The sequence below is a fragment of the Papio anubis genome, chromosome 13 (genome assembly GCF_008728515.1).
Source record: "Papio anubis isolate 15944 chromosome 13, Panubis1.0, whole genome shotgun sequence".
NCBI classification, from domain to species: domain Eukaryota; kingdom Metazoa; phylum Chordata; class Mammalia; order Primates; family Cercopithecidae; genus Papio; species Papio anubis.
Window position 1 is genome coordinate 102,936,832 of NC_044988.1, and position 27,702 is coordinate 102,964,533.

Here is a 27,702-nt window from a genome sequence, read left to right on the forward strand (position 1 = left end):
CCCACCCCCATTCGATTGTGTTTGAAATCCGGTCTGCCCGTGTCCCCACTGCCTGATGGAACAGACACTAGGGACACAGGCAGGCTGGATGTGCAGGTAAAAACCACCTTAGTGGCCGGGCACGGTGGCTCACACCTGTAATCCTAGCACTTTGGGAGGTCACAGCAGGTGGATCACTTGAGGTCAGGAGTTTGAGGCCAACCTGGCCAACATGGTGAAACCCCATTTCTACTAAAAATTAAAAAATTAGCTGGGTGTGGCAGGCGCCTGTAATCCCAGCTACTTGGGAGGCTGAGGCAGGAGAATCGCTTGAACCTGGGAGGTGGAGGTTGCAGTGAACCAAGATCACGCCACTGAACTCCAGCCTGGGTGACAAGAGCAAAACTCGGTCTCAAAAAAAACAAAAACAAAAGCAAAAGCCAAACAAACAAAAAATCACCCTAGCTAGGGTGGAGCACACACCGCCTTTATTATAAACTGCCCCAAACCCTCTTAAGAAGGAGGTGGCTAGTCCCCTGAGAGTGCGGTTCACTTTGGGGCGCGGGAAACCAGAGGGAGCCTAGACCTGCTCCATTTCAAAGGCTTGCTCTGGGGGCCTGAGTGAGGAATTGGCTACACGTGATTGGGAGACATCAAGGGATCCAGGACCCCTGTGACCAGAGAAAAGGGGTCTAGGGTGCCCTCACACTAGGGTATTAGAAATGCTATGTTAAGGGCAATATGCAATAAACGGGAGGCTGGCGCTGCAGGGTTCAGGCACTCTGAGTCGGGCTGAGGCTTCGGAGCCTGCCCCACAAAGGCACGGCTGCAGAATGCGGCAAGCCTGCCGGGCCCTGCCTTTGTAACTGCGCCTCCCCTCCCCCGTCTCACCGTTCCTGTGCCACATTACTGTGAGATCTTGTGTGCTACTGTGTGCACAGCCCTCTGCAGTTCACAGTGGCCTTTCCACGTCCCTTTTCCAGTTGAATTTGCGTGACTGACAGAGGGAGGTGGGACAGGGCTGGTCTGCACACTAGTGAAGTGCTGGTGGCTGCAGGGCTTTGGATCCCCATCCATGGCAGCCCCAGCCCATGGTCAGCTCCTCAGGAGCTGATATCGTTGTCCAGTGTAGAAAAGCGGATCAGCTTCAGGCTGGGCGGCTGGGGCTTCCTGTCATTCCAGAGGTACTCGGGGGACAGCACCTTGGACGGCTTGTTTGAGATGAAGCGACGATTCAGGTGGCTTTCCTCTCGCCAGGCTGCCATGATGCCATTGGCCTTGTCTGCCAGGATGGCCATGTGGCAGCCCCTGGTAAACTCATATACCCTGGCCACCTGCCCCCCGAAGACTTTCCCACCATAATAGAAGTCCCCTTCGCTGTCTGCCACAAAGGCAGTGGAAACACGCCTGCGCTCGTAGGGAAACTGCTGGCGGGGTGTGGTGTAGTAGCTTGGGTGAATGGCAGCCACCAGGTCTCCCAAGGTCTCAGGGCCCCACGGGTTCCGAAACACCATGTCCACATCAAGGCAGAAGAGGTAGTCCACCTCCCGGTGAGCCCTCTTAGCAATGTGCTGGCTGATGGTCTCCATCCGGCGCATGGATGTCTCTTCGCAGTTGGAGTGACCCTGGATGGGGATGGTGCTGAGGAGCCGGTGGGGACCCAGTAGGATCCCGGGAACGGCTGCAGGGTTGTCAGTGAAGATGTAGTAGTGCACCCGGTACCCACGCATGAAGAATTCCTCGGCTGACTCCAGGAAGGACTGGATGAAGTGAGTGTACCTAGTGATGATCACCGGGTCACCCATCGCTACCCCAGCAGCCTGCCTGGGTCCCCACTGTGTGCTGGGGCCAGCCAGGCTGGGGTCCACTTACCAGCTCCCCATCTCAAGATGTCACTCTGCTCCGACCCTCTGGGTCCTCATTTGTCCAATTCCCAAAACGCTAGTACCAGCCTCTTACGGCTGTTGTAAGCATGTTCCTGGTAGAGATTCTTTTTCTTTTTCTTTCTTTTTTTTTTTTTTGGAGACGGAGTCTCGCTCTGTCGCCCCGGCTGGAATGCAGTGGCACGATCTTGGCTTACTGCAAGCTCCGCATCCCAGGTTCATGCCATTCTCCTGCCTCAGCCTCCCAGGTAGCTGGGACTATAGGCACCTGCCACCACGCCTGGCTAATTTTTTTTTTGTTTTGTTTTGTATTTTTAGTAGAGATGGGTTTTCACCATGTTAGCTAGGATGGTCTCGATCTCCTGACCTCGTGATCTGCCCGCCTCGGCCTCCCAAAGTGCTGGGATTACAGGCATGAGCCACCGTGCCCGGCCTCCTGGTAGAGATTCTTATGCTTCTAGACCAGGTGAAGTTTTATTGAGCAATTTCTAAGTGCCCAGCAACGTTCTAAGAATTCTTATGATCTTTGATCTTCATAAGCTGCCTTAAAGCGTGCCCATTACACAGGCAGGAACATTGAGTACCACGGAGAAGAAAGTAGCCAACAAGCAGGTAAGTGGACGAATTAAGGGAAAGCAGTTGAGCTAGATGCTGGGGGCATGGAGTGGGGTGTGGTTGACACAGCCCTGCCCCCAGGCCAAAACTCACTGGACAAGGGGGTCACCTGACCCTAGGTGGGCCATTCATCATCTGGCCATGCTTTAGGGCTTGGGGCCCCAGGAAGTTCCAGGAAGGAGTCCCAGGGGCCCAAAGGGAGGCTGCCAAGCGGCAGCTCCTAAGGAAGGCCGGTGGGGTCAGGGAGAGACGAGGGCAGAGGAGGGGTCCAGATGAAATAGGGAGGGGCAAGGGGGCCTCCTGACAAAGGCTCCTGCTGTCCTCTCACCTGGACTCTGCCTCCCATCTATGCTAGAGCCAGACCCCCTACCCCAGGAAGCCCCCATCCCACTATCACACCCTACTCTGCACTTTCTGTCTGCTCGGCACCTCGTTCCGATCCCCCCGGGTGCCCAGCAGGGTCCTGTGTGCACGTCTGGTCTCTTCCTGACTATAAACTCCTGTGGCTCAGGGAGACCTCCCTCCCCTTCCCCAGCCCACTACTCACTTCCCCACGGCAAACACCGTGACCCCAATGGTCAGGTTCAGTGGCTGGTAGATGTGCTGCAGAAGCTCTGGGTTGAAGGTTCCCTCGGAGACGATGGGCGCTAACCAGGGTGTGAGTGTCAGCAGCTGTGTGGGCCTGGCAGCAGGGGGGCCGTGGGCACTGAGACCCTCCCCTGTGAAAGCCTAAGTCTCCTCCCGGCCCTGGCTCTCACAGTGTGACCAGGGCAGCTTCGTCCCCATCTCTGGGCCTCCCTTTCCTCACATGGAAGGTGGGAATAATGACAGTCACCTCCCAGCAGCGTTGGGAAGAGCAGGAGTTAACGCACATCAAGGAGGAGCCTGGCATTGTCCATGTGTGCCGAGCCCCTAATAAGTGAGGGTCATTAAAAAGGGCAAGACAACATTGTTAAGAACAATGGCCCGAGCACCTACTGAGTGCAGACACCGCAGATGTTACAGTACCTCTCATCTGCTCCTCCAACCTCCAGGGAGCTAGGTACTATTATCCACCTGCACAGAAAAAGCTCAGAGCAGTTGGGTACCCTGCCCAAGGTCACACAGCCCAGGTCCCTGACTCCCAGCCCTGTGTCTTTCCACAGTCCCTAACTCTCTGGGCCCCAAGGCCACCCTGATATTGGCACCTCCACTACCCAAACGTATAAATCAGAGCTCTTTCGGCCCCTCCCCCCACCCCCTTCAGGCCTCTCCATGACACCTACCTGTGCTCCAGCAGCTTGGGCTCGGGGTACTGTGACCTGCAACCAAGAAGGACCAGTGGTGGAGGGGAGCCACCACCCTCAAGGCCACAAAAGGGGAAATGCCAGTCTCCTTACCATGCCACGGGCTGGAGTGGCTTCTCCCTCTTGCAGTGCAGCTTCATGTTGCTGGTGACAGAGGCAAGAAAGAGCCATCATCATGGGACTGGGGACAGAGATACTCAGCACAGGAAGAAGAAGGAGTCAGAGGTCCCTGCAGACGGGCACCCAGGGTCCATGCAGGCTCCCTCTGACCTTCCCCCACAGCCCCACCCGACTGTACGGAGGAGCTGGGGACCCTTGCAGAAGTGATCTGTCCAGAGTTGTTGAGAGAGTGAGTGACAGGGCAGTGACTCGAGCCCAGTGCTGCTTAGTCCCAAGGCTGATACTTTTCCAACCATGTCGCTCTCGTTGTCCGAGAGAAGGTTTGAAAAGCTGAAAGGGCCGGGCACGGTGGCTCACGCCTGTAATCCCAGCACTTTGGGAGGCCGAGGCAGGTGCATCACGAGGCCAGGAGATCAAGACCAGCCTGGCCAAGATGGTGAAACCCCGTCTCTACTGAAAATACAAAAAATTGGCCGGGCGTGGTGGCAGGCGCCTGTAATCCCAGCTACTCGGGAGGCTGAGGCAGGAGAATTGCTTGAACACAGGAGGCAGAGGTTGCAGTGAGCCAAGATCGCACCACTGCACTCCAGCCTGGATTTTTTTAAACCACGCTCCAAAAAAAAAAAAAAAAAAAAAAAAAAAGGCAAGAAAAGCTGCAAAGGCCTGGTGACTGGGACCTCGGGTGAGCTAATTAACCTGAGCTCACTGTAATGGTCAGTTGTATGTGTTAACTTGGTTAGGCTGTAGTATCTGGTTTCTCAAACACAAGTCAAAGTGTTGCTGTGAAACTTTTTTTTTTTTTTTAAGAGACAGGGTCTTGCTCTGTTGCCCAGGCTGGAGTGCAGTGGTACAATCATAGCTCATTGCAGCCTCAACCTCCTGGGTTCAAGCAATCCTCCTACCTTAGCCTCCTGAGTAGCTGCACCTGCCAGGCACTCATTACCACCCCCGGCTGATTTTTTAAAATTTTGTAGAGATGGGGTCTTGCTATGTTGCCCAGGCTGGTCTGTGAAAGTATTCTGTAGATGTGATTAACATTCTATATCAGTTGATTTTATGTAAAAGAGAGTATCTTAGACAGCCTGGGTGGGACTGATCCAATTGGTTGAAAGGCCTTAAGAACAGAACTGGTGGCCAGCCCAGGTAACTCACACCTGTAATCCCGGCACTTTGGGAGGCCGAGGTGGGCAAAGCACTTGAATCCAGGAGTTCAAGACCAGCTTGGGAAATATGGCAAGTCCTCGTCTCTACAAAAACAACAAAAATTAGCTGGGTGTGGTGGTGTGCACCTGTGGTCCTGGCTACTTGGGAGGCTGAAGCAGGAGGATGGTTTGAGCCTAGGAGGTGGAGGCTGTAGTGAGCTGTAATCACACTACTGCACTCCAGCCTGGGCCACCCACAAAGTGGGACCCTGTCTCAAAAAAAAAAAAAAGAACTTTCACCTGTGGGCTGCAGTGTCCACTCCTGTCTGAGTTTCAGCTACCTAGCCAGCCTCACCATCACATAAGTCAATCTTTCCAGGTACGTTGGCCTGTCTGTCTACCTGCCTACCTCTTACTGGTTCTGTTTCTCTAGTGGATCCCTGACTGCCATTTCTCTGCATCTGCAAAATGGGCAAAACCATCCTTAGCCCTAGCGGTGGTGAGAATAACACAAGGTGTGTGAAGGGCTCTTGGCCCATGTCCGGCATGGAGCAAGTACTCAGTAAGGTGAGGGATCCTGGGCAAGTCTTGGCAGGCAGTCTGCATGGTCACTTTCAAAGTCAAACTGGGTGGAGAAGAAAGAAGGGGGTCCATGAAGGAGGTGCCAGGGCTGCAGGGTCAGACCCCTGGGCTCACCTCTGGCCCTGCCACCAACTGGCCCAGGGACCTGGAGCCAGACATTTGACCCTATGAACTTTAGTTTCCTCATCCACAAAATGGGGACAATAAAACCATCCACTTAGAGTATTTCCAGCAGGTGGAAGCGAGGCGCAGAGAAGGGAAAGACTGGCCGGGCGCAGTGGCTCACGTCCGTAATCCCAGCACTTTGGGAGGCCGAGGTGGACGGATCACAAGGTCAAGAGATCAAGACCATCCTGGCCAACATGGTGAAACCCCGTCTCTATTAAAAATAGAAAAATTAGCTGGACGTGGTGATGCGTGCCTGTGGTCCCAGCTACTCAGGAGGCTGAGGCAGGAGAATCGCTTGAATGCGGGAGGCGGAGGGTGCAGTGAGCCGAGATCCCGCCACTGCACTCCAGCCTGGCAACAGAGGGAGAATAGTCTCAAAAAAAAAAAAAAAAAAAAAAAAAAGAAAAGGGAAAAGCCACCCAGCCAGCAGCAGCAAGAAAAGGCCCGAGGCCGATTGTCCCCAGGCAGAAGCTCGTAAGGATCCCACCCACTGATGACACAGTAGTCTGCCAGGTCCTTGTAAGTTTCTTTTCTTTCTTTCTTTTCTTTTTTGAGATGGGGTCTCTCTGTGTTGCCCAGGCTAGAGTGCAGTGGCACAAACTCAGCTAACTGCAGCCATGACTGCCTAAGCCCAAGCGATCCTCCCACACCAGTCCCCTGAGGAACTGGGACCACAGGTACCCACCACCACACCCAGCTGTTTTTGTATTAATATTTTTGGTAGAGACGACGTTTCACCATGTTGCCCAGGCTGGTCTTGAACTCCTGAGCTCAAGCGATCTGCCTGTCTCGGCCTCCCACAGTGCTAGGATTACAGGCATGAGCCGCCTTGCCTGGTCCCCTGTAAGTTTCAATATGTCACGTATGATGGGATGACTGAAGCCTCCTTGACTCTTCCACTTCTAGGCTATGCTCTTTTATTTGTTGTAAAGTGTACAAAACACAAGATTTACTACCTTAGCCAACTTTTAAGTGTACAGTTCAGTGGTATTAGGTACATTCACATTGTCATGCAACGATCCAACATTTGTGTCCAGACTTTTTCATCATCCCAAAAGGAAGCTTGGACCCTCATTAAACAAGAGGTTGCCATTGCCCCTCCCCCAGCCCCTGAGAACCGTAATTCTACATCTGCCTCTATGAACTTGAGTATGGAAGGTACTTCCTATAAGTGGAATAATTACGTTTTTGTCCTTTTGTGAATAGTAGCTACTTTTTTTTTTCTTTTTTTAGATGGAGTCTCAGTAATCTTGTCTTCCCAGCTGGAGTGCAGTGGTGTGATCTTGGCTCACTGTAACCTCAGCCTCCCGGGTTCAAGTGATTCTCCTGCCTCAGCCTCCCAAGTAGCTGGGACTACAGGTGTGTGCCACCACACCTGCCAATTTTTGTATTTTTATTAGAGACGAGGTTTCATCATGTTGGCCAGACTGGTCGCAACTCCTGAGCTCAAGTGATCCACCAGCCTTGGCCTCCTGAAGTGCTGGGATTATAGGCGTAAGCCACCACACCCAGCCACGTTGCTACTCTTGAATCAACAATTTTTTCAAGTCAATTCGTCAAACGGGCCCTCTGCCCTAGTTTCCTACAAGCAAGCATATTTCAGAGCCCTGCCCAGAAAGTCCTGGGATTTCAAGAAGGGGTCAGGAGTTAGAAGGGGCACCAAACAGCCCATTACCTCCCTGGCTCCTCTTTTCTCTCCACAAGCCCAGACACACTCCAGCTGCAGTGAAGAGTTATGCACAAGAATACAAAAGCAGGCCGGTGTGGTGGCTCACACCTGCAATCCCAGCAAGGGTGAGTTGGGAGGATCCTTTGAGGCCAGGAGTTCCAGACCAGCCTGGGCAACATAGTGAGATCCTGTCTCTACAAACAAATAAAAAATGAGCTAGGAGGTGTGGTGGTGCGTACCTGTGGTCCCAACTACTCGGGAGGCTAAGGTATGAGGATCACTTGAGCCCAGGAGGTCAAGGCTGTAGTAAGCTGTGATAATGCCACTGCACTCCAGCCTGAGTGACAGAGCCAGACCTTATCTTCCCCCACCACACACACACACACACAAAAGATAGACAAACTGTAAAGAAGAAAAAAAAAGTTGTAGGTATACTCAGCCAAGGGTGATGATAGAGAACCCACAAACGGACCAAACAGAGAAGGTAGGGAGGAAGCACTTCACACAAGAAAAAATTCAATTAATGGGAAGACATAGGGAAATGACACTCTCACTAGTAATAATAATAATAATAATAAAATTAAGTCCAGGGGTGATGGTTCACGCCTTTAATCCCAGCACTTTGGGAGGCCAGTGGTGGGGGCAAAGCCTGGCTGAGGCGGGCAAAGACCAGACTGGCCAACATGATGAAACCCCGTTTCTACTAAAAATACAATAATTAGTTGGTGTGCGTAATCCCAGCTGTTCAGATGACTGAGGCATGAGAATTGCTTGAACGCGGGAGGCGGAGGTTGCAATGAGCTGAGATCACGCCACTGCACTCCCGCCTGGGCGGCAAAGCAAGCCTCTGTCTCAATATAATAATAATAATCATCATCATCATAAATAAAATTTATACCAAAGAGGATAGCATTTCCCTCTCCCAATCAGCAAGGCAGGTTCATTTTTGTTTTAATAACCCCTGGTGTTCCCAGCAGTAGCCCATGTGTATTACAGGGTGGCTTTGCTGAGTACTACTCGGGCAGGGCACATGAATGAGTGACTGATGTGCTGTGGTCCTTCTGAAATAACCCGATGAGATGGATCAGAACCTATCCACATCCTCTGGCCACTAAGGGAACATGTCTGAACAAAACGATCTTTGAAATGGAGAAAGGGTTATGCTGCTCATCACAAACTTAGAACCCTGGGAAACTGGGAGCAACATAAATGCTGAGAGCAATTGGTGGTGGGAAAGAGAGAGGGACTCAAAAATTATGTGCCAGCCCCTGAGTGGAATAAGATGATGGTGATCAGGCCGATGCGGTAGCTCATGCCTGTAATCTCAGCACTTTGGGAGGCTGAGGCAGGAGGATTGCTTGAGCCCAGGAGTCCGAGACCAGACTGGACAACACAGTGAGACCCTATCTCGTTTTGAAAAAAAGAGGATGGGACACACATTGAAAAATAAAGTTCATTCTGGGAAAACAGAATAAAAACTGCAAAAACAGTATGACCACAACTGTTCTAAATAGCAAGCAGCCATTTTGCATGTAGAACCATGTAAATATCTAATCTGTTAAATTTGAAAGCGGAACAAACAAGCAAAGCAAACAACGAACTTTGGAATTGGAGTGTAATTTTTGACAGGTGAACCTGACAGGGTTTTCTTTTTCTTTTGTCTTTTCTCCTTCCTGGCTTCCTAATTTACTGTATTCTATGTTTACAATATAAAACATGCCTTGTTAGTTAGTGGTCTGTGATTCAGATGTTTAACTTTCCTTGAGTTGTCATGAAAAACAAAAGACCAGATGCTCCTCTGAGATTATCCCAACTCATTCTTTCAGTCTTAACTGTTAAAAAGTCAGACTCAGCCAGGCGCAGTGGCTCACGCCTATAATCCCAGCACTTTGGGAGGCCGAGATAGGTGGATCACTTGAGATCAGGAGTTCGAGACCAGCCTGGCCAACATGGTGAAACGCCATCTCAACTAAAAATACAAAAATTAGCCAGGTATGGTGGCAGGTGCCTGTAATCCCAGCTACTCTGGAGGCTGAGACAGGAGAATCTCTTGAACTGGGGAGGTGGAGGTTGTGGTGAGCTGAGATGGCGCCACTGCACTCCAGCCAGGGCGACAGAGTGAGACTCTGACTCAAAAAAAAAACAAAAAAAAAAAAAACCAAAAAACAAAAAACAAAAAAAACTCCTTAAGTAAGGAGGACTTTGGTCACATGTTCATTTGTTCCTTGAATCCATGGAATACAAAACTGAGCAACAGGGTCAAGTCCTAAAAGCACTGAGCCCCTGGCTGGTCACCAGGAGCAACAGCAGGCTATTTATGGGCATCATTGCACTCCCTGTTCTCAGTGGCCAGACACAGCAAGTGAGGCTCACAGCTGTGCAAAATGTGGAAGATCAGACCATGCAGGGAGCTGCAAGGATGCTGGAAGACCAAAATGGGAATTTCACTTCACATTTGTCACAGCCCTTAAATTACCTAAATGCTATTGCATTTATCAGAAACATGAACTTGGAACTCAGGAACCGGCAGATGAAGTGAACTTAAATACTCTCCTGTCTCCCCAACTGTGAGCAGCCCACAGGGCCCCCAGTTCTCCTAGCCCCACCCATACTTACAAGATCTCTGGGCAGGGGAGATAATAGGGGACATAGGAGACTGGCAGCCAGTTCTCAACGTATACCCTGTGAAGAAAAAAAAATCTGTTGATCCACTCTGCTCCAGAGGCTGAAAACACACCTCACGCACATCACTGGGAGTGAAGGTCTCCCACAGTGCATTAGGAGACCAGGTCCCCTGTCATTCGGTAGGTCTGGCTGACCTCGGAGGACAAAGCCTACTGGTATTCCCCGCATGTGTCACAGGGCCTGGCATGCAGTCATTCATTCACCCATGCAGTCATTCATTCCCAGGGAGTGTATATTCTTTTTTTTTTTTTTTTTTTTTGAGACAGAGTCTCGCTCTGTCGCCCAGGCTGGAGTGCAATGGCCGGATCTCAGCTCACAGCAAGCTCCGCCTCCCGGGTTTACGCCATTCTCCTGCCTCAGCCTCCCGAGTAGCTGGGACTACAGGCGCCCGCCACCACGCCTGGCTAGTTTTTTGTATTTTTTAGTAGGCACGGGGTTTCACCGTGTTAGCCAGGATGGTCTCGATCTCCTGACCTTGTGATCTGCCCGTCTCGGCCTCCCAAAGTGCTGGGATTACAGGCTTGAGCCACCGCGCCCGGCTGGGAGTGTATATTCTTGATGCCAGGCCCCCCACACAAACAGCAGGTTGAGGGGCAGCCCCAGGAGCTTCATGGAAGGACAGAAACAAAGAGTGAATTTGGGAGTGTGAACAGGGATTCCCCATCAACATTGGTTGAAGGATGGTCCAGGCAGAGAAAAGAGCAAGTCAAGGGCCGGGCGCGGTGGCTCACGCCTGTAATCCCAATACTTTGGGAGGCCGAGGTGGGTGGATCACAAGGTCAGGAGATCGAGACCATCCTGACTAACACGGTGAAACCCCGTCTCTACTAAAAGTACAAAAAAGTTAGCTGGGCGTGGTGGCGGGTGCCTGTAGTCCCAGCTACTCAGGAGGCTGAGGCAGGAGAATGGAGTGAACCTGGGAGGTGGAGCTTGTGGTGAGCCGAGATCATGCCACTGCACTCCAGCCTCGGCCACAGATCAAGACTCTGTCTCAAAAAATAAAAAATAAAAAATAAAAATAAAAATAAAAAAAGCAAGTCAAAGGCCAGGAGACCAGTACAAGACAGAATTCAGAAGCCAGGGACACTAGTTGGGTCTTGCTGGAGCTGGGATTGGAGGACAGGTGAGTCAGGAGGGGTTGGTGGGATCTGGAATCCTAGGAGGAGATCAAGGTTTTGGGGTTGACCTTCAGAGACAGTGGGAGTCCTGGGTGGGAATAGAGACAGGAAGAGTTCCAAGGGGCAGACTCACCACAGGACACTGAGGCTTGTGCCCGCCAACAGGCAGAACCCCAGACCCAGGGCCAGTCTCCTACGATGCATTGCTGGGGGCTGCACCAGAGCCTGGGCACCTGCAGAGACCTTACCGACCTGGGCAGATGAGGCTGTCCCCTTGCGGGGATGTCAAGCTCTGAGCCTGGTCTCTGAGGTCCCGGGAACACCTGCAAAGGAATGCTTTTTTTTGAGATAGAGTTTCACTCTTGTCACCAGGGCTGGAGTGCAGTGGCGCAATCTCAGTTCACTGCAACCTCTTCTCTTGGGTTCAAGCGATTCTCTTGTCTCAGCCTCCCGAGTAGCTGGATTCCAGGCATAAGCCACCACGCCCAGCTAATTTTTGTATTTTTAGTAGAGACGAGGCTTCTCCATGTTGGTCAGGCTGCCCGAGCTCAGGTGATCCTCCCGCCTCGGCCTCCCAAAGTGCTGGGATTACAGGCGTGAGCCACCTCGCCGGGCCAGGAATGCTCTTTATCGGGAGACGGTGACCCCAGCCCTGCAGCCCTGCCCTCCCCTTGGTCACCCACTGGGGTCATGTGGACTCTGGGTCCCGCTGGATCCCGGGCTCAGCTCTGGCAGCTCTGGGAGGCTCACGATGGCAGTGGCTCGGTGCTCAGCTGTTACTTCCAGGAGCCCTTTGGGAAAGGGGCTGGGACTGACTTCGCGGAGGTGGCGGACCCCTGCCTTGGCTCCCGCGTCTCCCTCCCTAGGTCCATTCTCGGAAGTGAGCCGAGGCCGCCGGGAGGGGCGCATGGGCCAGTCCACCGTCCGGTGGAAATCAAGCCTCGAGGCACAGCGAGGACACACGCAGTCCCAGCGCAGGATGAGCCATGAGGGGCGCCCAGGATTCCCCGAGCGGAGCGAGGTGGTCGCTGTCCACCTCTCTAGGAGGCAGGGCCCAGGTTCTCCACGGAACAATGGGAACGCGCCTCAACCCGCTGGCTTGGTGACCTTGGGTCAGTCATCCCCTGCTCCCGGCCTCAGTGGATGGGGGCCGTCACGCGGCGCCCGGGGGGAAGACGCACGGGAAAGGCTGTGAAACGCTGGGCGCAGCCTGGGCCACAGTGAGCGGAGGGCCGGGGTTCTGGGGATTAGGCCGCTGCCACTCGGGAGTGTCCGGCAAGCCCTCTCCCTCTCTCTTCCTCTGGGGCCTCAGTTTCCCCACCTGGGCCTCCAAGCCCCGTCTCGCCCCCGCCTCCCGCGAACGCAGAGCCCAGCCCCGAGCGCCGCCGGCCCCAGTCCGTGGTCGGGACCCGGGACTCTGGGTCCGAGATGCGCACCTCCTGGGCTCAGGGCCCTCCTCCTTGGCCCCCTGCGCGGCAGGGACTGGTGGGGGCCGAGGGAGCGCGACTCTCCCTACCGGGTGCAGACTTACTCCTTGCTGCCGGACCGGCGTTAGGACGGATGGAGGGGCGCCACCCTGGCGCAGAAAACGGACTCAGCTAGCCTGGGCCCCGCGATACCTGGGCGATCGGCGGCGCAGGCAGAGGTTGGAGCAGGGCAGGCGGCGAGGCCGCGGGCGAGGCTGGAGAAGCCAGGCAGGAAAGACGGAGCCGCAGCCCCGCCCACCTACCGCAGGCCCCGCCCCTGCGGTCCGAGAGCCCTTTCCCTGCGGCCCAGGAGCTGGATCCCGGGGGACCAAGCGCCTGAGCTGACCCCTGGGCCTGGCTTCCGCTAGCTGCCTAGAACTCGGCCTAGGATGCAGCAGGCGCAGCTCGGGGGGCCAAGAAGCGCAGGTCCGGGGGCAGGGTAGGGTGCGGGTGGAGAAATGAAGCGATTTGTGGGGAAAACCTTACCTTGTTTATAAGAGCTTTGAAGCAGTCACGAAAAGGGAGAACCGGCTGGACGCCACTTGTTGTCCGGTTTAGGATCTGTCCTCCTTTGCTCGGGGCCTCTGAGCCAGGCGCCCCTGCCCAGCGAGGGGACACAAGTGAGTGGCTCCCGGAATTACCGGGAACCTCCGTATCCTCTTCTGTGAAATGGCACTGGTCGCACTTTCTTTCCACGGCCTGTCGGGGTTGCATTATCCCTTCCACGAAGGGCTGCCCTTGTCCACCCCAGGGACTCTGGGACCCCAGGAGAGACCCTCTTGCAGCTCACCAGAGGTCAGCCAGTGCATAGGGTAGGAGGTTTTTGTAGCAGAAGCCTCTCTTAGGCAGGGTGTCGGAGGGGAGGGGCAGGAAGGCAAAATGAAGGAGCCCTAAGGGAAAATAAAGGAGAGAGTGACCAAAGGGGTAGGGGGTGGGACCCAGCCAGGGAGGGGCTCAGAGAGGTTACGGGTGTGCTCCAGGTCACAGTGTAGCTGGAAGTTGGAAACCCAGACCTGCCTGGTGCCTGGCCACAGCCTCCCAGTCCCTTCAGAGGTGTGATGATTACCTGTGTCCTTGGGGTTTCTCTAGAGGACCACAGGTTCCTGTAAGGCACGGCCTGTTTTCTTAGTCTGCAGGAGCCTGGCACCGGCCCTGGGTGCTGGTGAATGCTGTTTAAAAGGTCATGCTTCCACCTTTTAGCTGCAAACACGAGCTCCCTGGGACCTGGTCTGGGATCTGCTGATTCATTTTCGTTACTCAGTTTATGTTTGCAAAGTTCCCTGGTCTGCCTTCCAGACACTGATGCTTCTCTGGGAATTGTTTTCTAATACAGCTTTAAGGTGACCAAGACAGGGCCGACTTAGCCTTATGGCTCTGCCTACTGGCTGCAGCCCTCCCTTGGCCCAACTAGCAGTGTCTCCATCCCTCCCTGCTGCACCCCCAGAGGAGAAAGAATTTGGTCTAAAGACAGCACTGGCCTGGAAGGGGCTGGATGCAAAGGTAAAGAAAGACAAGAGAGACATCCATGACTTAAAAATATAATAATCAAAGGCAAGGGAGGTAAAAGGAAGATGGGAGAAAACGCTGTAGGTACATGTGGACATCTTTCTCATCCGGGAGTGAAGTGGGCTGAAATAGGAATGTAGGCAGAGACTTGCGGTGTTCAAGGGAACCAGAAAGAACAAATCCAAGCCAGGCAGAGTGGAAGAAGAACAGTGGGGAGAAGAGTCACTGCTAGCCTTCCAGTTGTCTGTCTCTATATATGACTTAAAGAAAACTCTCATTAAATGTTACTTAAGGCCGAGCATGGTGGCTCAAGCCTGTAATCCCAGTATTTGGGAGGCCAGGGTGGGAGGATCATGTGAACCCAGGAGTTCAAGAGCAGCCTGGGCAACATAGCACAAGCTATGAGGCTGGAGCCAGGGTGCCAGAGTGAGACTATGTCTCAAGAATAAGCAAATAAATAACATTTTTGTTTTACTTAAGTATCTTTTTTTTTTTAATGGAGTCTCGCTCTGTCACCCAAGCTGGAGTGCAGTGGCATGATCTTTTGAGACAGGGTCTTGCTCTGTCGCCCAGGGTGGAGTGCAATGGTGCAGTCTCGGCTCGCTGCAACCTCTGCCTCCCAGTTCCAGCAATTCTCCTGCCTCAGCCTCCTGAGTAGTTGGGATTACAACACCTGGCTGATTTTTATATTTTTTTTAGTAGAGGGTTTCACCACGTTGGCTAGGCTGGTCTCGAACTCCTGACCTCAGGTGATCCACCCACCTCGGTCTCCCAAAGTGCTGGGATTACAGGTATGAGCCACCGTGCCTGGCCTTACTTAACTATCTTTTGAGGAGGTGGTGGGCCACTGAAGCTGGGACCCAGATCGGGGCTTCCACCGCTGACTGTGGGTGAGATGCTGTCCCTGCTTTTGGGCTGTGAGCTCTCAGGACAGGAATGGTGTCTGGGGTTCACTGTCATATTTCAGGTGTCTGCACACAACAGGGGTGCTGGATGCGTGCATGAGTGAAGGAATGAATGAACCCAAGACTTCTTTGTGTCTCAGATTCCTCCTCTGTCAAATAAGAGTACCTGCTTCAAGGGGCTGTTGGGAGGATGACACTTGTTCATTCATGTATTTATTCAATAAATGTGAAGTGCCTCCTGTACCTGAGGCTCTGTTCTAGAGGCTAGGAACACACGGTGAACAAGCACATTCCCCGATGGTGTGGAGCACCCACCCCCAACGCCCAACAGGGTTTAAATGAGGAAAGGTGGGTCCCAGGCACGTGGTCCGAGCTCAGCGAGAGCAGCTGCTGGGATCGGGAGGTCACGCGCAAGTTCCTGTGCAGCAGCTCAAGACCAGCCTGGGTGGGGTCCGCAGTGGAGGGGATGTAGGATCCTTGGTCTGAACTCCCAGGCTATCCAGTGTCCCTACGTAACCATTCCCCTCACTGGGCCTCAGTTTTTCATCTGGAAAATAGGCTTGTGAGGATATCCATCTCTCAGTTTCTCCATAAATTGGTCTTGATCTTCGGAAGCAGACAAAGAAGGGACTGACTTCCCACTGGTAATCCTGGAGGGCTGAGGTGTGCGTTCATGAAGGGAACAGGGAAACGTGCTCTGCTGGGGGACTGGCTAAGTTCCCCCTTCTGGTTAGCGGCAGAGCTGGGCTGAGACCCCTTGGCTCCAAAGCCAGTCCTTGGGCTCCCCACCATGCACAGACCCTCTGTAATTGATCTCCAGCCGTGACCTACCTCTGGGATGCCACAGAATGCTCCAGACTGTTTCCCAGAAATAAGGGAGTTCATGGTCAAGTCTGGGAACTCAGGTGAGCAGGAGTGGCAGAACCCCCCAGACCTTTCATCTCTAAGGGGAAGTGGGGAGAGTCTGCAGAGCTTCCCTAAAGGTGGAGCTGGGGTGGAGGGACTGGGCGGGGTGGGGGCAGGCCCCGTGGCCCCCCGTGTGGGCCTCACTCTCCTCACCTTAGGAGAAGCTCCTGTCTGGAACAAGAGCCAGTGTTCCCCTGAGTGGCCAGCAGGCATCTCTGCAAAGCTCAATTTGGACCCAGACATTGATTTTGGCTCGTCTTGGCCTTGGAACCTGGGGATGGGCAGCAGCAGGAGGGTCCTGAGGACAGATCCCAAGTCTCAGTCCATCACCCGAGGTTCTTGCCCCTGCTTTGCTGGGTGACCTTGGACAAAGCCTCAGTGTTTTCCACTATGCATCGCGGTGACAGCTTCCTTTAGTGCTTGTCAAGCTTTGCCTCTCAGAGGCCTAGGAATGGGGTGCCGGGGAGGAGATTCCTGTCGTGTGTCTGGGTTGGGGGTAGGGAGTACAGGCCTCATCCCAGCTCCACCCTGAGCAGCTCTGTCCTGTGTTGGATATATTGGGGTTCTACATCTATATTATCAGAACAATGTATCACTGCCTCAAAAAAGTGGGGTTTAAAGACTATAGGGCTGGGTGGACTCTGGGCCAGCCCTGCCCCTCTGGGGCTCCCTGCACTCTGTTCCTCTTTGACCTGGTGGTTCAGGAGGACAGGTGCATTCACATCCACACAGCTGGCCCACCCAGAACCCAGCAGCATCCAGGAGCCAGCCTCTGATCCAAGCCCATCATCCTGTACTAGCTAAGGCCTGGCCTGGATACAAGCAGAACCCACAGCACCCTGTCCCAGGGGAGCAAATCCAAGCACTAACTGAAACCTGCAAGCTAGGCCCGGAGGAGGGAACTCAGGGCTGGTTCCTGGGCCCCCAGCACCTGGGAGAGGAGTTTCTTGGCTGTGCTGGAAGCCACACCCAGACTTTGACCCCAGGGATGCCCAGAGAACACATGTTCAGCAGGCTCCCCTGACAGCAGAAGGGGACACACTTCAGAAATGGTGGAAAGATAAAAATCCAGCCTCCGCCTGCATCAGGACAATGAAATAAAACAGTGAGTTAGATGGCATGTCTCACCTACCAAGTGTGCTGCCTTTTCCCCTAAAGCCCCTTGAGTGGAAAACACACACAAACTCTCTTTCTCTCTCTCTCTCCTTCTCTCTCTGTCTCTCTCTCAAAGGGCTTCTTCTCTTCCGTCATTCAACGTCAACACAGGAGACTTCTGTGGCCCAATGTGTGGGGTTTTCCCACACACACAGGCGACAGACACCAGTTGGATGTCCTGTAATTCAATCTGCTTCTGACACTGTCTACCTGGAGGTAGCATCAGATCCCCCAGGTTGAGATCTCAGTCCCACAAGGCTGCCCCCTCCCCCGCTTCCCATAGACACCGTCGCAAATCTGGGCTTCCAAGGACAATTGCTTGAACCCAGGAGGCAGAGGTTGCAGTGAGCTGAGATCATGCCACTGCGCTCCAGCCTGGATGATAGAATGAGACTCCATCTCCAAACAAACAAATAAGCAAACAGACAAATCTGGGCTTCCAGGGCTTCTGACCCACCAGCTGCAAACTGGGGTTCCCACAGCCTCCTCTTTGGGTTCAATTAATTTGCTAGAGCAGCCCACAAAACTCAGGGACACATGTTTACTGGTTTATTATAAAAGATATTAAAAAGGATACAGATGAAAGAATGTATAGGGCGAGGTATAGCGGAAGGGGTGGGAAGCTTCTCGCCCTCCCCGGGCACCAACCCTCCGAGAGCCTCTACGTGTTCAGCCCTCTGGAAGCTCCCTAAACCCTGTCCTCTTGGGCCTTTTATGGAGGCTTCATTGGATAGTCGGATAGGGATGACTGAAGCATGGACAACTGTGTAGAAACGTGGTTGGACAAAAAGAGCACGGTTTAGCATTAGAGCACGATCTAGCATTAGCACATGGTCTAGCACTGGCCCACGGTCTAGCATTGCCCCACGGTCTAGCACTGGCGCACGGTGTAGCACTGGCGCACGGTCTAGCGGCGCACGGTGTAGCACTGGCGCACGGTGTAGCACTGGTGCACGGTGTAGCACTGGCGCACGGTCTAGCGTTGGCGCAATGTCTCGCGTTGGCGCACGGTCTAGCGTTGGCCCACGGTCTAGCACTGGCACACGGTCTAGCACTGGCCCACGGTCTAGCACTGGCGCCCGGTCTAGCATTGGTGGAGTGGGAAACTCACAAGGCCTGTCTGTGCAGATTCTTCTTGGCTTCTCCCTGCAGCATTCCTTCCTCCAGGGAATGGAGCAGGACTCCTAAGATGGGGATCTCCTGACCTACAATTAGACAAGGTGGGTCAGATAATTTATGGCCAGACAGAAAGGCAGGGGAAGATTCTTGCCCTGGGGAGAAAAAGGAGCAGGTGAAAGGAGGGCAGGAGAAGGTCAGAGAGAGAGAGAGAGAGATACTCTGTTTTCTGAGGCCTGCTTCTGAGGCCTAAAACACCCCAACATTATAACAAGGGCTATGGGAGTTACGAGCCAGGAATTGTGGCTGGAAATGTGTATATATATGGCATGATATCACACCCCTGAAATTCGAAACCCTTGGAGTGGCTGAGGGGGATGGACACTTTCCCCTGGCAGTGGGAGGGGGGGTCTGGACTCTCCTCCTGGAGGGTGAGTTGGCACTAAGATCCAGCACAGCCCGCCTTGGATTCAGTTTGTCTACTTCTAGAAAACAAGAAAGCTTTAGAGGCATGAACAAAGGGTTCAAGTTCGAGGAGAGTCATCTCTGCCCATCTCAGAGCCCTGAGTGGCACACTCGCCCCCTAGCCTTGAGCAGGGGGATCTGGTGTCCCTGGAGGAGGAAACGCCCTGCAACCATTAAAGGTGCCACTGTTGGCGGGGATGCGGTGTGATCCCAGCTACTTGGGAAGCTGAGGCAGGAGAATTGCTTGAACCTGGGAGGCGGAGGTTCCAGTGAGCTAAGATCGCGCCATTGCACTCCAGCCTGGGCAACAAGAGTGAAATTCTATCTCAAAAATAAATAAATAAATAAAATCCCAGCCTACCCCATTAACTCAGCTCATGCTCCACTGAAGGGTGTGCTGACCTCTGTCTGACACCAGCATTTTTTTTTTTTCTTTGAGACAGGGTCTTGCTCTGTCGCCCAGGCTAGAGAGCAGTGGCATGATCATGGCTCACTGGAGCCTCAACTTCTTGGGCTCAAGCCATCCTCCTGCCTCAGCCTCCCAAGTAGCTGGGACCACAGGTGCAGGCCACCACACTCAGCTAATTTTTCTGTAGAGATGGGGTATCCCTATGTTACCCAGGCTTGTCTTGAAACCCTGGGCTCGAGTGATCCACCTGCCTTGGCCTCCCAAAGTTCTGGGATTACAGGTGTGAGCCACCATGCCTGACCTGACACCAGCATTTTTTTTTTTTTTTTGAGATGGAATCTCGATCTCTCAGGCTGGAGTGCAGTGGCGCAGTCTCAGCTCACTGCAACCTCTGCCTCCCGGGTTCAAGCGATTCTCCTGCCTCAGCCTCTCAAGTAGCTGGGACTACAGGAGCATGCCACCATGCCTGGCTAATTTTTTTTTTTTTTGGTATTTTTAGTAGAAATGGGGTCTTACTATGTGGCCAGGCTGGTCTCAAACTCCTGACCTCGTGATCTGCCCACCTCGGCCTCCAAAAGTGCTGGGATTACAGGTGTGAACCACCATGCCCAGCTTACTTTTTGTATTTTTACAAACATACAAATCCAGGCTCCTGGCCTGGATTTTAAACAAAATAGAAAACATTAGAGAGTGGTCTCCCAGGAAGGGCCAGGGTTTCGTGGACTGCTGGTCTCAGGTGTGTGTGTGGATGCCATCAGACATGAAGTGTTCCAGATGGGGGACGGGGCAGGTGTGGCAGGTGTGGGAGGGCGTTGGGGTAGCCCAGGACACCTCTGACATTCTTGCTCAGGGCTCCCCATTCCCAGGAGAGTGGGAAGCCTTGTCTTTGAGCCAGACAGACCCAGATAAATCCCCAGCACCACTACTTACTGGCCAGGCGGTTGTTTGCATTTCCCACTTAGAGCATGGGGGAACCATGGTCCCCACCTCAGAGGCTTGGTTGCAGGTGACACATGGTTTGCTCTCCAGCCCCTGGTGCACACTGATAGCAGCTGGTGGGTGACTGCACCTGCGTCTGACCTGGCTGTGCTAGGCAGCTCCCTCACCCAGCCCACTGCTTCGAGCTTGACCAGGCACTATGGTTACCTCTCAGTCACCAGGTGCCCTCCCGGCTGAGCCGTCCTGGCCCGAGGAGACCACTTACTCCTGCCTCTCACAAAGGGGATGCATGCAGAGACCCCAGGGAGGCAGAAAGGAGGCAGCCTCTGGCTGTGCTGGGGTTTTTCTACTTACAAAGCTCCTGGTGCATTCGCTTCAGGCTCTGTGCCGAGGCAGCCCGAGCTGGGCAGGAACCACAGGTGCACCGCTCTCTGGCTGAGAGACTTTACTCATGACCGTTTCCCTCTCTGAGCACCAGCTTCCTTGTTTAGAACAGAACAGGGATCCATGGTGAAGACCCCTGCTCCCAGGTCGGATGGCATCATGTACTTCAAACCCCGCGGGAGCTTCCTCTTTTGCACGCCAGCACCAGCCAGCAGAGCAAGAGCATTAATGCCCCAGGGACGACCCTCTACCACAGAGGCGGAGCCCATCCAGGTGGGACACTGGGAGGCTGAGCCGAGACTGAGCCCAGGCGCCCACCGCGGAGCTCGCTCATCAAGGCCACTCTCTGGCTCCCCTCCTCCGGGCTCACCTTCCCATGTCCTCACTCAGGTGTCCTGGGATCATCTGTAGCAAATGATGTGTCTCCAAGTCCTTGTCTGCTTTCAGGGACCCAGACTCTGCCAGGGTTCCCCACTGGCTGCAGGACTTGAACAGGTGGTCTCCACCTTCTGGATTTGAGTGTCCTCGTCTGTAAAATGGGAACAAAAGTCCTAACTCACGAAGTCATTAAAGGAGACACGGCATGTGCACGTGCAAAGTGATCCACAGTCAAAATGCCAATCAATTGCAAAGCGATATGCAAATCGTGGGAAGAAACCGGAGCTCGCCAGGCTGAGGAAGGGCTGCTGGCAGCCTGTCCAGACATAGCAAGCCACTGCCAAGGGAGACCCTGGCAGAGTGGGATCACTGAGCAATGGAATAAGAGACAACTGACAAAAAAGATAAGGCGACAGAGGTTTTCAAAGAGAACAATTTAAGCACTAGAAGATGTAAGAACCCTTAGGAAAAGTAATGAGGTCCTAGAAGATTTCTGCTGATACGTTATAATTTCGTCGTAAAAACTGTGTCACACATGCCTAATCTACAGCGGACTTATTCATTGTTGTTTCTAAAACTCAGTGTATACTTGCAATTATAGCTTCCTTTTTTAGGGGGAGGTGGGACAGTCTTGCTCTGTCACCCAGGCTGGAGTGCAGTGGCACGATCTCGGCTCATTGCAACCTCTGCCTGTCAGGTTCAAGCAATTCTCAGCCTCAGCCTCCCGAGTAGCTGGGATTACAGGTGCCCGCCACCATACCCGGCTAATCTTTGTATTTTCAGTAGACACGGGGTTTCTCCATGTTGGCCAGGCTGGTCTCAAACTCCTGACCTCAGGTCATCCACCCACCACAGCCTCCCAAAGTGCTGCGATTACAGGCATGAGCCACCGCACCGGGCCACATTTTGTTAAATATACATTTGGCTGGCCGTGGTGGCTCACACTCGTAATCCCAGCACTTTGGGAGCCTAAAGTGGGCAGATCCCTTGAAGCCAGGAGTTCAAGACCAGCCTGGGCAACATGGAGAAACCCCACTTCTACAAAAAATACAAAAATTAACTGGGTGTGGTGGTGTGTGCCTGTAGTCCCAGCTACTTGGGAGTCTGAGGTGGGAGGATTGCTTGAGCCTGGGAGGGAAAGATTGAAGTGAGCTGAGATCGCAATACTGCACTTCAGCCTGGATGACAGAGTGAGACCCTGTCTTAAAGCAAACGAGCAAACAAAAAAGGCTACATTTATTTTTCACATTTTAATTATTTCATTTTTCAAGATCAAGTGCCAAGTAGGCCTTTTCTCCATTATTTCTTTCAAGTACAGGCCTCTCTTTTGGTAAAGTGGCCAATTCCCGGTGCCCATCATCCCCGCTAACCTGATGGACCGCCCTACACATCACAGAGTGGGCGTGAGCCCCACGTGGGGAGTGACCTTGTTGGGTCATGCCCACTGAGGCACACAGCTGGGCACACAGCAGGACCAGAGAATATTTGCTGAATGAGTGAATGAATCAGGAAGCTACGGTGCCGATGTTACCACCTGTTAAAAGAAAACTTCAGATAAGTTAAATTTGATGGCGTTTAATTGAAAAAAAAAAAAAATAAAGAAATGATTCACAAATCAGGCAGCCTCCAGAATCACAGCAGATTCAGAGAGACTCTGGGGGTTCCTCGTGGTCAGAACAAATTTATAGACAAAAAAGTAAAGTGATGTACAGGAATCGGAAGCGAGGTGCAGAAACAGTGAGATTGGTTGCAGCTCGGCATTTGCCTTAGTTGAACACGGTTTGAACACTCAGCAGTTTCTATGAGTGGTTGAAGTACGGCCACTGAGATTGGCCAACACTCAGCCATTGTTATAGGTGCATACTACTAAGTTGGGTTTTCCATTTTGTCTGCCTATTAAGCCAGGTAATGGTTGATCCACCAGGACTCAAATATAGAGGTAGGGAGTCCCTTCTTAGGCCATATTTAGTTTGCTTTAGCAATTCCCCTCTTTTGGTCAGCCTTTCAATTTAGAGAGATTGACCGAAACTTTGGGCATTGACGCCACTCTCTGTCACCATCCTAAAGACTTATTTGGTCTCAGCGTGGAATTCACAAGTCTTCTTTAGCTTCAGTTTGGAGTCTCACAAGTCTTCTTTGATGTTAATATGGAATTCACAAGTTGCAGCTTTGTACCAGCTAAGTGATTCTTTATGTACTTTTTGACCTGGTTGGAATGAGACCATTCAACTCTCAATGGATGGCTGCATACGAAACATTTAATACTTGAGAGGATACAGTGTAACAGGGTGGCGATTATTATGACTATCAAGAGGATACTATCAACATGCCAAAGCGTACTCCTTAATAAGCGTGCTTATGAAACGAACCGAACCAAATTAGCCAAGTGAAGGTTCAGACAATACAGGCAGTTGAACAGTATTAGGGTCTAACTGGTCATTATCCTCGTTTGGAGTATGATAGCGATTAAGGATCATGGTTTGCTGTAAAGTAGCGTGACTTAGAGTTACTCATTTTCATTGTTACACTGGCAATACAAGTTATCATGACTTGGAAACCTACTAGAAGAATTATAAGGATTAGAAGCCCTTGGAAAACCCAAGCTTGCCATCCACCCTTAGGCGGCCTGCAAACCGTTAGCTGCTCCTGTAAATACGTCGTGGGCTCTTTCCTCTTAAGAGATGTCTTTAATGTATTTGGTGGCAGTGTCTAAGGAAACAGCAGTATCAGCACCTTTTAAATTAAGCTTCCTGTGGTAACAAAATCAGGTAAGAGATAAGTACGATATTCAGTTTTGTTTAACACCAAACCTAGGCTTCCAGCTTGAGCAAAAAGAGGATCTGAGGCTGCATGATGTTTCGTTAAGTGTTTTTGTTGAATACGTGTGTTGTCATCTACCTTTTTTTTTGTTTGTTTGTTTTTTGAGATGGAGTCTCACTCTGTTGCCCAGGCTGAAGTGCAATGTTATTATCTTGGCTCACTGCAACCACCACCTCCTGGGTTCAAGCGATTCTCCTGCCTCAGATTCCCAAGTAGCTGGGATTACAGGCATGAGCCACCATGCCTGGCTAATTTTTGTGTTTTTAATAGAGATTGGGTTTCACCATGTTGGCCAGGTTGGTCTCAAACTCCTGACCTCAAGACATCTGCCTGCCTCTGCCTCCCAAAGTGCTGGGATTACAGGCGTGAGCCACCGCGCCCAGCCCTGTCATCTGCCTTTCTGAGAGTAGCTTCTACCCATCTGAAACCCTGGGAGGTCTGATTGGATTACAAAATCCAAGATTTTTCCCAATTTACGAAATAGCTTTAAATTCCATACAACTGGTATCTCACTACCACCAAGAGTGCGCCCGCAGGAACCCCACTGGAATCTTTCTTCAGTAGAAACTAGCTTATCCTTTGCCGGGTGCGGTGGCTCACACCTGTAATCCCAGCACTTTGGTTTGGGAGGCCGAGGCAGGTGGATCATGAGGTCAGGAGATTGAGACCATTCTGGCTAACATGGTGAAACCCTGTCTCTACTAAAAATATATATAAAAAACAAATTAGCTGGGCGTGGTGGCGGGCGCCTGTAGTCCCAGCTACTCAGGAGGCTGGGGCAGGAGAATGGCATGAACCCAGGAGGCAGAGCCTTGCAGTGAGCCAAGATGGCACCACTGTACTCCAGCCTGGACGACAGAGTGAGACTCTGACTCAAAAAAAAAAAAAAAAGAGAAACTAGCGTGTCCTCGTCTATTTCAAGGCTAGTGCTAATTTCAGTTATTGATCATTGTGGCCTCCAATCATAAGGGCCATCATGAGAATTTTCAGGGGAAGCTACTTGAAAGGCAGGAGCAGGCCAGGCCAAATAACAAGAACCAAACCAGTGAGGAGGTAGAACAGAATATGTAGATTCTTCACAGACCCAATACAAACCTTTGGGGATCGGAAAAGAGGGTCACCTAGTTGCATCTGAGCAGAGATCAGTCAGGTTTGTTCAACCATAAATCTGCATACCTCCTGAACAACATCTAGTGGGAAGTTTACTTTTATGTGGCCCCTTTATAGCATCTTGTAAGGGTATATAACCACATCTAGTAAAAAGAGATCCTACTGGATTTAATTCAGTTACATTATACAAGCAACCACTTGTATCAACATAAATAATTCCCAAATCTTGAGTGTGAGATGCCTGGAAGCACAATATACCTTTTGCTGGCATCACTTGGATTTTTTTCTTTTTTTTTTTTGAGACGAAGTTTCGCTCTTGTTGCCCAGGCTGGAGTGGAGTGTAATGGCACGATCTTGGCTCACTGCAACCTCTGCCTACCAGGTTCAAGTGATTCTCCCACCTCGGCCTCCCCAGTAGCAGGGATTACAGGCGTGTACCACCATGCCTGGCTAATTTTTGTATTTTTAGTAGAGATGGGGTTTCACCATGTTGGGCAGGCTGGTCTCGAACTCCTGACCTGAGGTGATCCACCTGCCTCAGCCTCCCAAAGTGCTGGGATTACAGATGTGAGCCACTGCACCCAGCCTTGGATTGGTTTTTTATATTTGGTAATGATCGAGTTGTCAACTGAAAAAGTTAGAGTGTTGGTTTTAGTGAGTGTAGGAAGCAAGTAGCAGTGATGTTTAGAATATCAAGAACTTTCTATTCTTCCCTTGGAGTTTCAGGTAACTCTCATTGGGAACGCAGAGGGGCCATGGGCACCAGTGGAATCATTTCCTGATTTTTTGGCATTAGCCCACAAACCCAACAATTACTCTTGTTTTGTGCTAGAGCATAAACTTGAGCTAAAGCCATCCACTGATTATGGTGCCATAGGTTTGCCTGTAGGCAAAAGGACAGGATTAGGGCAGAAGATGAGGAAAACAGAAAAACACATAAGGCTTTCCTGATGATTGAGAAGTCTTGATCCATGATCTTGGGAAAGCCGTCCAAAACTAGGATGCTGTCTGCTTCTGAGGAGAGGTTTCCTTGGTCAACTTTACTTTAAAGTCTGCAACAGGTGTACAGTTCCAGGAGTCTGAAGGGGCCTATTTTTTCACTTTTTTGAGACGGAGTCTCGCTCTGTCACCCAGTCTGGAGTGCAGTGGCGCGATCTCGGCTCACTGCAAGCTCTGCCTCCCGGGTTCACACCATTCTCTTGCCTCAGTCTCCCGAGTAGCTGGTACTACAGGTGCCTGCCACCACGCCCAGCTAATTTTTTGTAGTTTTAGTAGAGACGGGGTTTCACCGTGTTGGCCAGGATGGTCTCAATCTCCTGACCTCGTGATCCGCCTGCCTCAGCCTCTCAAAGTCCTGGGATTACAGGCGTGAGCCACCGCACCCGGTCTGAAGGGGCCCTTTTGACTTATGAGACGTGGACCCAAAGTTCAAGGCCCTGAAGCTTCACTGCAGTGTGGGTGGTGAGGAGAATTTGGTATGGTCCCTTCCAACGAGGTTCAAGAGCGGTCTTCCTCTAATGTCGTTTCCAGAAGACCCAGTGTCCAGGTTCCAGATCATGGAGAATTTGATTGTCCGCAGTTGGTGGATCTGGAAAACTTCCCATACCTGGTGGAAGTATACTTTGGTATAATACATTAAAGTCTTGCAGTATTTAGTCATATCAGAGCTCAAGAGATCAGGAGAAGCACGAAGTGCTGTTATTAGGGACATAGGCCTTCCAGTGACTATTTCATAAGGGGTCAATTTGTGTTTTCCAGTGGGAGTGGATCTGATTGCAATTCAAGTTATTACCTTTGGCCAAGGCTACCCAATTGATTCAGTTAACTTTGCCAATTTCAGTTTTAATTTGCCATTTGTTCTTTCAACTTTCCTGAAGACTGAGGGTGATAGAGACAATGGTAATTGCACCCTGTCAGTAACACCTTATTGAATTGCTTTATAATTTGCCCAGTAAAAGGAGTTCCTCTATTGCTGGAGATTTTTAGAGGGATCCCCCTTAAAGAAAATACATTTTAAAATAATTTCTTAGCTCCGGTCATAGCATCAGCTTTCTTATATGGGAAGGCCTCTATCCAACCAGAAAACATACAAACTGTTACAAGAACATACTGATACCCCATTGCGGGTCACAACGGAATTAAGTCCATCCGTAAACGCTGAAATGGTTCATCAGGTGGTGGAAATATACGACCTGAAGTTTTGATTGTTTTTCCAGGATTATGAGTTTGACAAGTCAAACATTGATTATAAACCATTTTAGGGATGTTGGAACAGTCACCCCACCAGTATTTTTTCATAATTTGGATTATTTTGTCTGTTCCATGATGAATTGTGGAGTGCAGAGTTTTCAACAATGGAAGCTTCAAAGACTCAGGAAGGACCAGGCGGCCATCCGGGCCCTCCGTAAGTCTGTGCTTCACATTAAATTTACATCCTTTTTCAGCACTAGCTGATTTAGCAGAAAAATCTGCTAAAACATTTCCCTGATATTTGGGTTCAGTTCTACAAGTATGAGCTTCAATCTTTTTCTTTTTTTTTGAGACAGAGTCTCGCTCTGTCGCCCAGGCTGTAGTGCAGTGGCTGGATCTCAGCTCACTGCAAGCTCCACCTCCCGGGTTTGTGCCATTCTCCTGCCTCAGCCTCCTAAGCAGCTGAGACTACAGGCGCCCGCCACTTTGCCCAGCTAGTTTTTTGTATTTTTTAGTAGAGATGGGGTTTCACCGTGTTAGCCAGGATGGTCTCGATCTCCTGACCTTGTGATCCGCCTGTCTCGGCCTCCCAAAGTGCTGGGATTACAGGCTTGAGCCATTGCGCCCGGCCATGAGCTTCAATCTTAATAACAACGATCTACAATGGTAACAGGATAGCAGAAAGGGGCTCATTTACTAGGAGTCC

General features: G+C 51.7%; 1 protein-coding gene across 9 annotated transcripts; it reads right to left on the reverse strand.

The window, feature by feature from the left end:
- Positions 1–435: 435 nt before the first annotated feature.
- GBGT1 (globoside alpha-1,3-N-acetylgalactosaminyltransferase 1 (FORS blood group)) lies at positions 436–12,946 on the reverse strand. 9 transcript variants are annotated; one of them, XM_009198745.3, is made up of 7 exons: positions 12,779–12,946; positions 11,381–11,570; positions 10,061–10,126; positions 3,857–3,907; positions 3,743–3,778; positions 3,025–3,159; positions 436–1,758 (listed from the first exon to the last, which is right to left on the reverse strand). In XM_009198745.3, exons 2-7 carry the CDS (start codon positions 11,449–11,451, stop codon positions 1,083–1,085), a joined length of 1,035 nt encoding a protein of 344 aa, XP_009197009.3. In that variant the 5' UTR covers positions 11,452–11,570; positions 12,779–12,946; the 3' UTR covers positions 436–1,082. The 9 variants fall into 9 exon arrangements, with proteins under 9 accessions (XP_009197009.3, XP_031510546.1, XP_031510542.1 ...); XM_031654686.1 differs by lacking the exon at positions 3,025–3,159 and having other exon boundaries at positions 436–1,739; XM_031654682.1 differs by lacking the exon at positions 3,025–3,159.
- Positions 12,947–27,702: the final 14,756 nt, after the last annotated feature.